General features: G+C 34.3%; 2 protein-coding genes across 2 annotated transcripts; one reads left to right on the top strand and one right to left on the bottom strand.

Annotated features, from left to right (window-relative positions):
• The first annotated feature begins 3,440 nt into the window (after window positions 1-3,440).
• Window positions 3,441-5,031, top strand: LOC130590458 (uncharacterized). Its single transcript, XM_057392899.1, has 3 exons — window positions 3,441-4,049; window positions 4,137-4,320; window positions 4,406-5,031. The coding sequence occupies exons 1-3, from the start codon at window positions 3,441-3,443 to the stop codon at window positions 5,029-5,031; spliced, it is 1,419 nt and encodes a 472-aa protein (XP_057248882.1).
• A 4,997-nt stretch (window positions 5,032-10,028) lies between these two features.
• LOC125495148 (uncharacterized) lies at window positions 10,029-12,982 on the bottom strand. Its single transcript, XM_048639854.2, has 2 exons — window positions 12,384-12,982; window positions 10,029-10,315 (listed from the first exon to the last, which is right to left on the bottom strand). The coding sequence occupies exons 1-2, from the start codon at window positions 12,658-12,660 to the stop codon at window positions 10,146-10,148; spliced, it is 447 nt and encodes a 148-aa protein (XP_048495811.1). The 5' UTR covers window positions 12,661-12,982; the 3' UTR covers window positions 10,029-10,145.
• Window positions 12,983-13,204: the final 222 nt, after the last annotated feature.

The following is a 13,204-nucleotide window of genomic DNA, read 5'->3' as shown; positions in this document are numbered from 1 at the left end:
ATTTGATGAGCTGGGTATGGGTTCCTTCAAAAGTAGTGAGTTCCTTCAAAAGTATAATCCGATCGACTTCTGCATATAGCGTCGGATTCTTCAAAATAGTCAAAATAGTTGATTTTGCCAAAAAATTCTAATACATAGTTTGATGAACTGGGTAGTGGGTTCCTTCAAAAATAGTGGAATTACACAGTGAGAGGAGAGAAAGAATGCACTGGGTAGGAGGAGAAAATTTAATTGGGTAGAAAAGATTTTACAAACGTTAAATTTTGAGGGGATGATGATAAGATTTTGAGGGGATTCAAAATCAATCTTGGTGATGATGATAAGATGGAAGTGAGGGAGGAGGAGAGAGAAGGCCTCAAGGGGGTGAAGGAAACGTGGGTTACTGACTTTTTTTTTTGTGAAATGGGGTTACTGACTTTGTGGGTAATAAGAGAAGGCCTCAAGGCCTACCTAGATTTTTTTACAAAAGGATAGCAAAAGGTTTAGAAGTATAATAAATTAGTCTAGAAGGAAAGCTAATAGTGGGTAAGTTTTGGGTAAGCTAATAAATTAATGCTTACCAAAGGAATGAGACTCAAGTGGAGGACAACCCTTAGCAACTTGCTGTCAGTGGAAGCCAAATTTTCATTCCTCCTAACGCAACTTTTACCTAACAGTTCCGATCACGGAACCAGATAAAATTTCACTCTTTCCGTTGCATCAAATATTATCTTGGAAAAAATTACTCCCTCTATCATAAATTATAGGCCATGTTTTTATACTGAGATAGTCTAACATAATAGGTGACTTTTTATATGTAGTTAGTCAAGCTTCCAAGTGATCCTGTGACCTTGAATGATATTCACAACTTATGTAGATTTTTTTGGCATATACATCACTTATGTAGAGAAGGATACTTCTGTGATTTCATTCAACTCTTTCTGAATGATCCCTTGATCAATCTAGATTTTTTTTTTTTATAATAGTTAGTAGTACTTAATATCTGTTAGCTGTTTTGCACGTACAAGATGAAATTAGTGGTATATAATAGTTAGTAGTACTTAATATATGTTAGTTGTTTTGCACATACAAGATAAAATTAGTAGTATATAATAGTTAGTAGTACTCAATTCAAAAATTCTAATGTACTTAATTCAATAATAATAATAATAATAATAATAATAATAATAATAATAATAATAATAATAATAATAATATTAATAATAATAGTTATGCCTAAAACTGTTTGTTTACTACTTCATAATATTAGTTATGCCTAAAAATGAACTTATTAGATACAAACTCAGGGGCGGTTCTTGGCCCATGCAATAACGGCGACCGCCTAGGGCCCCTAAAAAGCAGGGGCCCCAAATATATATTGTTGTATTGATTTTATTGACAAAAGGAAGCGTTTAGAGTAATGGTAAGACCGCGTACATAATGAACATCAGGTAAGCGGTTCGAATCCGCTTAACCTACAGTAATAAATTTTTGCTTTTTAGAAAAATTAAAAAGCTGTCCATAACAACAATAAGCGTGTAGTTCTATTCTTTAATGAAAGTACTAAACCCATTAATTCCTCTTCTTATTCCTATAACAGAAGTCATCTACAAGAAGTCATCCCATTAATAGCTCCCATTCTCCCAAATTTTTAATGTTTAATTACTACATTAATGGCTCCCATTCTCTCATGTACCTTTAAGACTTAACAAGTACTTAATCTGGTCGATGACCTTGAAGGAAAAAAGCAGCGCTCGACCACAATAATGTTTTTGGTAATTTTCGTTCTATTTTTTCCAATTTATTTTATATTATAATAATAATAATAATAATAATAATAATAATAATAATAATAATAATAATAATAACAATAATAACAATAATAATAATAATAATAATAATAATAATAATAACAATAATAATAATAATAACAATAATAATAATAATAAATAATAATAATAATAAATAATGATAATAATAATAATACTAATAATACTAATAATAATAATAATAATAATAATAATAATACTAATAATAATAATAATAATAATAATAATAGTTATGCCTAAAAATGTTTGTTTACTACTTCATAATAATAGTTATGCCTAAAAATGAACTAAGATACAAACTTAATAATATTTAACAAAATGGTTATAAAATAATGGAGCTGAAGTGAACTGAACTGAACTGATTAGAGCTGAACTGAACTAAACTGAACTGAAAATAAGTTGGGGAGAACAGACCCTAAAGATAACGTCGGTTATGGACTTTGTCAATTAAGATTTAAAGGCTTGAATTTTATTGAGGATGGAGGTTGATTAGAATTTAGGCTTTAATTTTGGGTTGTCTCTTTATGTAGATTTTAAGTTAGGATAAAGGACAAAGTGAAAGAAAATGACAATAGAGATATTTTAATTTTTTTTATAGGGTGGTTTTTTTTTTATAATTTCTAATATGGATGATAAACTGATAATAGTTGAAGAGAATTCAATCTCGATTTATGGGTTAACGTGTAATAATAGCTTACTTTTGTTTGTTTCTAGGATATGATCTTCTTCTAGCCATGAAAGATGGCTAATTAGTTCAAGTTAATCTCTTTTTTAAAAAGTAGTGCTTCATGTCTACTCTTATGTTTAGAGTATACTAAAAATATTACATCTGATACGATATCGATTTTAGAATGGATGACTTCGAATTGCAAATTACTCAAGAACGTAGGATTAGATAAAATGGAAAATAAAAGGATATGAAGAAATTCAATGACCCCTGACCAAAGAGATTCTGAAAATGCAAGAAGGCGAGCTAGACGAGAAGATGATAGGGTAACACCTTTGCACATTCAATTTGACTCACCCACCACTGAAAGACAATGTCAGACTGTGAATCAACGTGATGTACCTACCTCTTCAAATATAGGATGCCTATGGTAGAATCACTAATCACCAAAGTCATGTCACACATGATCATGGAAGACATAATCGTATGTATCTAAACTAGACATAAACATTTGCCTAAACCTTCGTTACTCAATTAATTTATACGATCTCTTACGCAGTGCAACTATTGTTTGACATTAATGCCAACAATAATTCTGGGATTGCAACTGAAAGTAACATGCCGACTCGACACTTCTGTGTTGGTGAAAGTAGCACTTCCAATGTCAATAACACGCCAGGAGCGGCAATTCTGGAATAAGGATTTGGAAGGTCGGGCGACGTGGATATCACAATTGTGCAAGGGATTACCAAGAGAGTAATGGGGTTCCCATATTCAGTCTACCTCCAGTGACAACATGTCCACACTGTCAAGCACGACTTTTTAGTTGTGAATCATCAGAATTATGTTGCTTGAGCGGGAAGGTCAGATTACCTGAATTCCCTTTGTCATCTGCTCTACTAGGCCTCTATTCTGATCAGGAGAGGATGGGGAACATTTCAGACTGAACATTCGAAAGTATAATCATGTTTTCGCATTTACTTCAATGGAGTAGTTATAATGATGAATTAGCCGACGCACGTCAAGGTGTGTACACATATCGTGCTCACGGTTCAATTTATCATCGTATTGGTGGATTATTACCTTTGAACTCAAATGATCGTCCTCGATTCCTTCAAATGTACATATATGATACCGAGCATGAAAATGAGCATCGAATGGCAGAAAATGCAACGTTAAGAGTGGATATCATTGATAGGATTAAAAATATTTTGAACGAGCATAATCCTTTTGTCCATACTCTCCGACATCTTGCTCAACGAGATGACATACAACAATGCAAGTTTGTCATAAAAGAGCAACCTCCTAACCAACATAATTATTCAATGCCTTCAGCCTCTCAAGTTGCAGCAGTTGTTGTCGGAGGTGATGATATTGCCAACCTGAAAGAAAGGGATGTCATGGTAGAGTCCGTCACTGGACGACTCATGTCTACTAAAGAGACTGCAGGCTATTACGATCCACTACAATATCCTCTATTATTTCCTTACGGCTCTTACGGTTGGGATTTAAACACCAGATCTTTAACTGGCAAGAAGATAACATGCCGAGAATTTTATTCGTATATGTTTCAGGTACATACAATATCACAACCATTCTCCATCCTCAATGTTAATCATTATGATTATTCTAACTGCTTCACCAATTTATACTTGAAATAGATGAGAGAATGTTATGATTCTATAGTCTTAAGAGCTGGCCGGTTAACTCAACAATTTGCTGTGGACAACTGTGTAAAGATGCAAGCATCCAATTTGAGATGGGTTGCACTCAACCAAGACACAATTCGTGCAGATTTGTACAAGGGACTAGAGGATTCATACAATGCCGGAGAACACAATACAGGTATGATTTCACATCATATCGGTAATTATCTACTACACCTACATTATTTGAACCTTATTTTATGCACTTTCTTACCTACATGTAGAAAATGTTGGACGAAGAACTATACTTCCATCATCATTTGTTGGGAGTCCGCGAGATATGCATCAACGATACCAAGATGCAATGGCTTTGGTGCACAAATTTGGCAAGCCAGACATATTCCTTACTATGACGTGCAATCCGTCGTGGTCAGAAATAGTAGCAGAATTACTACCTGGCCAACAACCTCATGATCGTCCAGACTTGCTAACAAGGGTATTTCATGCCAGACTCGAGGAGTTAAAAAAGGATGTGTTAGAAAGGAATGTTCTCGGGAAGGTAGTTGCTTATGTATATGTGATTGAATTCCAAAAACGAGGGCTTCCACATGTTCATATGTTACTAATTCTTGACCAAAGTGACAAGCTTGCCACTCCTGATGATTACGATAAAATAGTGAGAGCAGAAATTCCTGACCAACAACAAGAACCAGAGCTCCATAAAAGGATTCTAAAACACATGATTCACGGTGTCCAGAATCCACGTTCACCATGCATGAAACAAGGGAGTTGTAAGAAGGGTTTCCTAAGTCATTCTCTAATTGTACAAAGCAAGGAAATGACTCATATCCCATCTATTGTCGGCGTGAAGATGCTCCACCTGTACCGTTACGTGAGAATTCACGAGTAACTGTAGATAATCGGTGGGTAGTTCCATATAACCCGTGGTTGTTGAATAAGTATGATTGTCACATTAATGTAGAGATATGCAGCATCATTAAGTGTGTCAAATATTTATACAAATACATCCATAAGGGTTCTGATAGAGTTTCCATGGAAGTTCATAAAGGGGATGAGATTGCACAGTTCGTTGATGCAAGATGGATTTGTGCACCTGAAGCTATGTGGAAATTTTACAAATTTCCAATGACTCGGATGAACCCGTCGGTAGACCGTCTGCAAGTTCACTTGCCAAACATGCACCAAGTTAGATTCGAAGGAAACCAGCCTATCGAAAGCATTTTGGCTGACCCAAGGAACTCCAAAACAATGTTGACTGAGTTTTTCAAGATGAATTCAGTAGATCCTGAAGCCAGAAATTACTTATATAGAGAATTTCCAGAAAAATATAGATGGATTAATTCCACGCGAGAGTGGCGCCGAAGGAAAACCATGCAGAGAGTAATTGGTCGATTGTATGTAGCTTCGCCTCTGGATGTTGAAAGGTTTTACCTAAGAATGTTACTAAACCATGTCAAAGGGCCCCAATCATATGATCATTTAAGGACTGTCAATGGGATACCCCACCCTACCTTTAGAGCTGCAGCTGAGTCCTTAGGTCTTATTGAGAATGATGAAAGCATACGTCAATGTCTTAGAGAAGCAGCAGGTAAGATGCCGTCGGCTCTGAGACGATTATTTGCAACTATCTTAATATATTGTCAACCATCTGGGTTACGTGCACTGTGGGATGAGTTCTTCCCACACTTGGTTGAGGATTATCCGTCTTCGACAACGACAAACAACAATGAAATTCTAACTTACAAGCTTCTTAAAGACTTGGATCGCTTATTACGACCGCTCAGGAAAACAATATCAGACTACAATGAATTGCCAAATTTACCAGAATCTGTTGAAAATATTGACGAGTTATCTGAAGTGATGGAGGAGTATTTCTCAGTGCCAGTTCCTACTGAAAATACCAAGTGCATAGGTAAGTTGAATGCTGATCAACGACATGCATATGACACAGTGATGAATGCTATCACTTTAAAAAATGGTGGTGCTTTCTTTGTTGATGGTCCCGGTGGTACTGGAAAAACATATCTGTATCGAGCTATATTAGCTACTATAAAAGGTAGAGGTGAGATAGCTATCCCAACAGCAACTTCTGGAATTGCTGCCACATTGTTGACCAAGGGAGAACTTCACACTCAACTTTTCAACTACCATTAAAACCAGATAGCTCATCGTCATGCACCTTTACAAAGGGTTCAAAAACCGGCATTCTTTTAAAACATTCTTCAGTTATTATATGGGATGAGGCACCAATGACACATAGGTATCAGTTTGAAGCAGTTGATCGTTCACTTAAGGATTTAATGGGAAATGACTTGCCATTTGGGGGAAAAATAATTGTGTTTGGTGGGGATTTCAGGCAAGTTCTACCTGTTGTGAGAAATGGAACAAGGCTCAAATGATTGATGCATCCTTGATAAGGTCTCCACTATGGAACCATATTTCGTTTTGCAATTGAGAGAAAACATGAGATCTAGACATGACAATGGATTCGCTAATTTCTTACTCTCTATTGGAAATGGCGATGAACCTACCATTTCAGATGATATGATAAAATTGCCGAGTAACATGGTTATCCCTACTGTTGCTGATACCTCGATTGATGGGTTGATTGATCAAATTTTCCCAATCTAAATGAACACATCGGTGATGGAAATTTTATGGTTGAAAGAGCAATCATCACTCCATTGAACGAAAATGCTGATAGAATCAATGACAAGGTTATCGAACGATTTCTCGGAGAAGGACGAACATACTACTCATTTGATTCAGTGCCTGATGATACAAGAAACCTGTATCAACAAGAGTTCCTAAATTCAATTGTCGCGTCAGGACTGCCTCCACATGTGCTCAAATGAAACCTGCGTTCCTCTAATGCTTCTCAGGAATATCGATCCTAAAAATGGTCTTTGTAATGGAACACGACTACTTTGCCATTCGCTAAAGGATCATTTCATCGATGCTGAGATTTTAACTGGACATGCAAGGGGAAACAGGGTCTTTTTGCCAAGAATTCCGTTGAAAACTGCTGAAGATATTAGGTTACCTTTTGAGATGGTCAGAAAGCAATTCCCTGCAAAGTTGAGTTTTGGTTTAACTATAAACAAGTCTCAAGGGCAAACCATCCCACATAATGGGATATATCTTCCTGATCATGTATTTAGCCATGGGCAGTTGTATGTTGCACTTTCACGTGGAATTTTCGAGAACACGACAAAGATTACTGTCGACAATGGAAAGATTAGAGGAAAGGAAGGAGTGTTCACAAAAAATATTGTGTCAAGGAAGTTTTGTTACTTCCTATATATAGTGTATCTTACATTTATATATTACTTATTACCATATTTGAACGAAATTTAATAAATGTTATGAATTATACTTTCTGATAGTATGTAGTTTACACATGGTTTTAATGCACGCGATGTTTTAGATTTAACAGTATCAATTGAAAGTGATGTTTTATATATATTTGTATGTAATTGTGGTAATTATTAGGATGGAATATCATTGTACACCCTTTGCTCATTTATTTCCTTGCGGAGTACGAAAATATGATGTGCGAGCACGATTGGTTCATAATTTTGACATCTTCACCTTCACACATCGTGGAGCTTGCAAACAAATTTGGAAAATGCTTTTTGTGGATAGTGAGGTAAATATTATAAATAACTCTTATTATATTGGGAAATTTTCTTTCCATTATTACACCCATAATAATTATTATCATTATTGCTTTTTAGGGTGATGGCATACAGTGTACTTATTGTCCCCTCATATTGAGAGATTTCTTGGGAGATTTCAAGCAGGCTACATCTATGTGCTCCAATCTGTACAGATAGTGCCTGCTGACTACACAAATGACATTGTTGACGATTCCAGACAGATGTTATTGACTGATGCATCTTATGTCATTCTTGAAGATGAAGATGACCTTGCAATGCCCACTTTTTTTTGCAAGAGAGTGACGTTATCTCATATATGGCGTCATGTTGATTGTAGTGACAAATTATTCGGTAAAGTCTATTTATTTCCACCATATACATGTTGTTACTACGAAAACACATATTTAATGCATGATGAACGTTTCTCAGATGTCGTTGGAATACTCCTTGATGTATCACCGAACCGGTTGGAAACAACTCTTTCAAAAGAGATGTTGCAATAATGGATAACACGTACGTGCACATTCTTTATTTAATATCACAATTAATTATTATAGTGCATTGCTTTTTTTAACTTTATTTCTCCAGGTGGATCATTATCAAATTAACTGTTTGGAATGATTAGTTCATGTCTTCGGAGATGGACCATTTGACTATGGGAAACAACATTCAATTGTTGTCGCATGTGGGCTTCATCTGAAAAATTACCACGGTATGAATAACATCCCTTTTCATACAACAAAGATATTGCTTTTAAATTTGTATATGTATATGGTTGACCAAGATTAATTTTTGGAATCATTTATGTCAACAGGGGTATATCTTACGACCGGCTATTACAGCAGAATATACTTAAATACAGAGAACAAATTTACCAGTTTATTATCTGCATGGTATGCAACATTCAGTTTCACACCAATCAACTAATCAGTAAAAAATGTATACGCACCTTTATTATGTATATCAAATTGATTCTCACATACTATAATTCAGGTATGACACCGAGAAACTGGCACAAAAACGGGTTGCGGCTTTCCGCTCATGTCCATTTAATTTGCAATGCATTCATCAATTGCAGTTTATAATGCCATTCGTACTCGGATATCTAAATTACCTACTATAACGAGTGTAAATAACTATAAACCTTTTCAATTTGTTTATTAGTGGAATTATCAATACAAAACAAAATAACGAATATTTGTTGTTTTCTATGATAGGTTCATTATTGTCGATTAGTCGCTCATGTGAGGCGTATTGAGTCACAACCTGATGAGATTATTTATGAAGCATGTAATCGTTCTCTAAGAAAAATTGTCATCACCCAAACGGCCTATAAATGTGTACGGTGCAATCTAACAAATGCTGCAACTATTCCAACGTATAAACTTTATAACATTAATCTACATATATTACAAATATTCACAAATCTCTATTAATTGTGTTTTCCTGTTGACAGATTAATGCTTCGACTCATTATTTCTGACAAGAGTGGTAAAATGGGAGTAACATTGATGAACGACCTAACTCAACACATGTTGCGGTGTACTCCGACTGAAATCAAATCACTACTTCAACAGGTTTGTCAAGTATTCCAAACTTTTTTTTACGTATCGTTTTACAACTAAAAACTAATATCTCTATTAATTGCAGCCTAATGGAAGAGCAGCAGTTTTCAACAAAGTTATGAAAGATTTCGAATTCAAAGAATACTCATGGTTTTTACATCCACCAAGTAACACCATGGATATTAATCAGTTCCACACCGTTGATTACATATTTGAAGTTGACTGGGCTGATGAGTGTGCGTGGATTTTCAAGAAAATTAGTTAATGTCAACAAAAAAGTAGTTACAAATGCAATTTCAATACTTATACTTATTTATTAAAGTGTTTTTAAATACTATATGATTGTATTTCAAAGAATCTTATTCACAAAATGGATGTGAACTTAAATACTAAATTGCATTTGCTTTTTGTTTACTACTTAGTAATAATTACGCCTAAAAATGTCATCGCACGCATCGCGTGCATAAAAAGCTAGTATTCGTTGTAAGAAAAGATATCTCTCATTATACTCCCAGAAAAGAGGAGAATGACAAATGAAAAAAGAAATTTTCCTGTTATATGTTCAAGCAAAATAAGACATTAGTGGCCAAGTAAACATAATTAATTGGTATCAATTTTGATTGAAGTCTGAAAGCATGCATTGTGCCTTATATGTTAGCTTAAATAAACTATAATATCATGCCAACATTAAAGTTTTATTGACTTACATCCAACGTCATAAAAATTGTTTAACATTGTAAATTATTTATAACAAAAAAGGTTATAGTGGCTGAATATACTTACTTCACTCTCTCCACTCTCTCTGCATCATCTGGAATGTGATCTGGATATAGGAACTCAAACAATTGGTGATGAACGTCGACATCTTCAGTAAGATCTTCATCAGGCATGAGCTGAACCAATAACTGACGAAAATCCTTCAAATCTTTCAAGATTTCATCCTCGAGTGCTATAATTTAAGCAAATAAAGTGAGACTTAAAGATGTCAAATTAAATATTATAAAGGAAAAAAATACAAAAATACAGTAAGAGAATAACAATATACTACAAATACAATCAAGCAAAATTATCCAAGTCGATGAACCTTTGAAGCAATCTATACTTAATTGTCTTAACATCAAAGTATTTACCAAAAATACCCTAAAGGGCAAGTCGATTAAACTTTCAATTTTTTTAAAAAAAGTTTTTCTCAGTTGTGCCCATGCGGTTTTACGAATTCCAAGTTGTGCCTTTCATTTTAAAACCCTCTCAATTGTGCCCCTTTTTTAACCACTCTATCTCAACAGTAACCTTGTCGTAACCCACAGTTAAAAAACACGTTAGTTTAGGGTTAGTTTTAACGACACGCAAAGCGAGGCATTTTTTTAAAAGCAAAAATAGGCAAATCTGATTGTTCTTTGCAAATAACGACCTTGAAATCGACTCTTAACGCAAAACTAACCCCTAAAAGATTTGAATACCGCTTTTTTTAAACTTGATTTCGTTTTTACACGCAAATCAAGGCATTTTCGGTATGCAAGTCGAGACAAATTTGATAATTTTCCATATTGCGACTTCAAATTTGATTCATAAGGTAAAAATGATCCCAAAAACTTTGAATTCAAATGAACTAAACAGGCACTTAGTACTATAAAATCGATCACTTATTTTGATATTTTTCATTTTATTTAGGAAAAATTGTCAAGAACCACCTAATACAAACACTTTTTTTGAGAAAACCACCTCATAAACGTTTTATTATAAAAAACCACCTAATAAAACACTTTTTCTTTCAAAACACCACCACTTAAGACCAAATAAGTAACTCATCTTACCTTGTAATCAGTTCCCTGCATTCGCATTCAACCCCAAGTGACTTTTCTGGAGTTACTAATAATGTGTTTTTTTCATATCAACTAATAAGTCGATAAGTGGTTACGGAGCTAACAGAGTTACTAATTTGGTCTCAAGTGGTGGTGTTTTGAAAGAAAAAATGTTTTCTTAGGTGGTTTTTTATAATAAAACGTTTATTAGGTGGTTTTCTCAAAAAAAGTGTCTTTATTAAGTGGTTTCTGACAATTTTTCCTTTTATTTAATCCAAAATATCAACACACCTCAATGCACATAGTGTCACACACGATTCACATGAGATTAAGCAACCTAACTTTTACTCCCTGTTTTGTGGTCGAATGATTTCCTTTGAAATGCAAATTTGTAAACTTTTTCATCAAAGTAATGCAGAATGTATACTGCCATCTTTTATTACTCCATAGGCAAATGAAAGCACAATGTCGCAATCAAAATATTTTATTAGCAATGTTTAACTATATTATTCATAAAAGCATGTCAAGTGACTTAACGACAAACTAATAGCCTTTAAATATGTGTTCCTTACTAGCAGGGCCGTATTTGGGCATGGGCGAGAGGGCAGGTTCCCAGGGCCCCAAAACACATCGCACAAATAAGTAAAGGTAAAAGAGAATAAAAGGAAAAATAGAAAATTTTGATATTATCTAATATAAATTTTATTATTTTTTATCACTTTATTTCGGTCTAGGTTAAATTTTTCCCTCTTTGGTCCTTCCATAATAGATAGTTGTAACTTTATTTGTAATTTCTTCATTAATAATTTAATTGTGCATCTTTTCAATTTTTTTTGGTTTTGTGATTGACATATTAAATGATCGAGTACTTACATCCTTATTTTAACGTCTATTTCAAAAATTTCGGACCAAAAAATGTATTTTTTTTGGGTCTATACCGAAAAATAAAATATTAAAAAAACTTGGACTTAAGCAGGGTCCTAATATGTAGGCTTGCCCTTGAGCCTCCAAAATCTCAGAAACGGGGCTGATTACTAGTGATAGATTAGTTCACCATATTGGACAAACATATTGAAAACACATAAACAGAAGACATTTACTCGATATAATTAATGTTAATAAATTCAAGAACATATACTTAATAATATATGACATAGAAGTACTATCATCTTCAACTACCCATTAGTAGTTTAGCTAAAATAAGAAAGAACTTACAATTCACTTTTTGAAAACGGGTGAATGTGACTTCGTGAGTGTCAGCATTAACATTCAAATTCTGTAATAGATTATCAATGATCTGATTATTTTGATGTCGCTTGGTCATCACCTGTAGAATTTGACGATACACCCTCTTGATTTCAACATTCAACCCTTTCTTCTCTAGGTTCCCCTGAGCATTTTGGACATGATTCCAAAATGTCTTGTCACTCTTTACCCTACAAAATGTCTTGTATACTTTTTCATCAAAGTAATGCAGAATGTATACTGCCATCTTTTATTACTCCATAGGCAAATGAAAACACAATGTCGCAATCATAATATTTTATTAGAAAGGTTTAACTATATTATTCATAAAAGCATGTCAAGTGACTTAAAGACAAACTAAGAGCCTTTAAATAGGAAAAATTGACAATAGAGGTCTGAACTTTGGGTGATAATTTTTAAAAGGTCTGAACTATTGATTAACCTGTGTAGGTCCCAACTTTAGGGGGTCTTAACTTTTAGCGGGCCTTACTGACTTAAAATTAGCTTATAGATCATCACTTGTAAAACTTGGGTCACTTCAGAAGGGTTAATTGCGGAAGGGATGTAGGAACTAGGTGAGATTTAAAAAAAAAATCTTCCATTTTAAGTCGTCGTGGCCCGCTAAAAGTTAAGACCCCCTAAAGTTGGGACTTATACAAGTTAATCAATAGTTCAGACCTTTTAAAAATTATCACCCAAAGTTCAGACCTCTATTGTCAATTTAGCAGGGCCGTATTTGGCCATGGACGAGAGGCGCAGGTGCCCAGGGCCCCAAAACACATCGCACAAAT

This window comes from Beta vulgaris, chromosome 2 (genome assembly GCF_026745355.1).
Source record: "Beta vulgaris subsp. vulgaris cultivar EL10 chromosome 2, EL10.2, whole genome shotgun sequence".
Taxonomy (NCBI): Eukaryota; Viridiplantae; Streptophyta; class Magnoliopsida; order Caryophyllales; family Amaranthaceae; genus Beta; species Beta vulgaris.
The sequence above is the reverse complement of the archived record's forward strand: the minus strand, read 5'-3'. Positions and strand labels throughout refer to the sequence as shown.

What these genes read in the sequence shown, in the direction of transcription:
- LOC130590458 (XM_057392899.1), top strand. Translation starts at nt 3,441, where the DNA reads ATGTTTTCGCATTTACTTCAATGGAGTAGTTATAATGATGAATTAGCC. An exon ending in TTTATTCGTATATGTTTCAG is followed by an intron (nt 4,050 to 4,136) that starts GTACATACAATA and finishes TACTTGAAATAG; the next exon opens with ATGAGAGAATGTTATGATTC. An exon ending in TGCCGGAGAACACAATACAG is followed by an intron (nt 4,321 to 4,405) that starts GTATGATTTCAC and finishes ACCTACATGTAG; the next exon opens with AAAATGTTGGACGAAGAACT.
- LOC125495148 (XM_048639854.2), bottom strand. Translation starts at nt 12,660, where the DNA reads ATGGCAGTATACATTCTGCATTACTTTGATGAAAAAGTATACAAGACA. An exon ending in CCGTTTTCAAAAAGTGAATT is followed by an intron (nt 10,316 to 12,383) that starts GTAAGTTCTTTC and finishes CTTAAATTATAG; the next exon opens with CACTCGAGGATGAAATCTTG.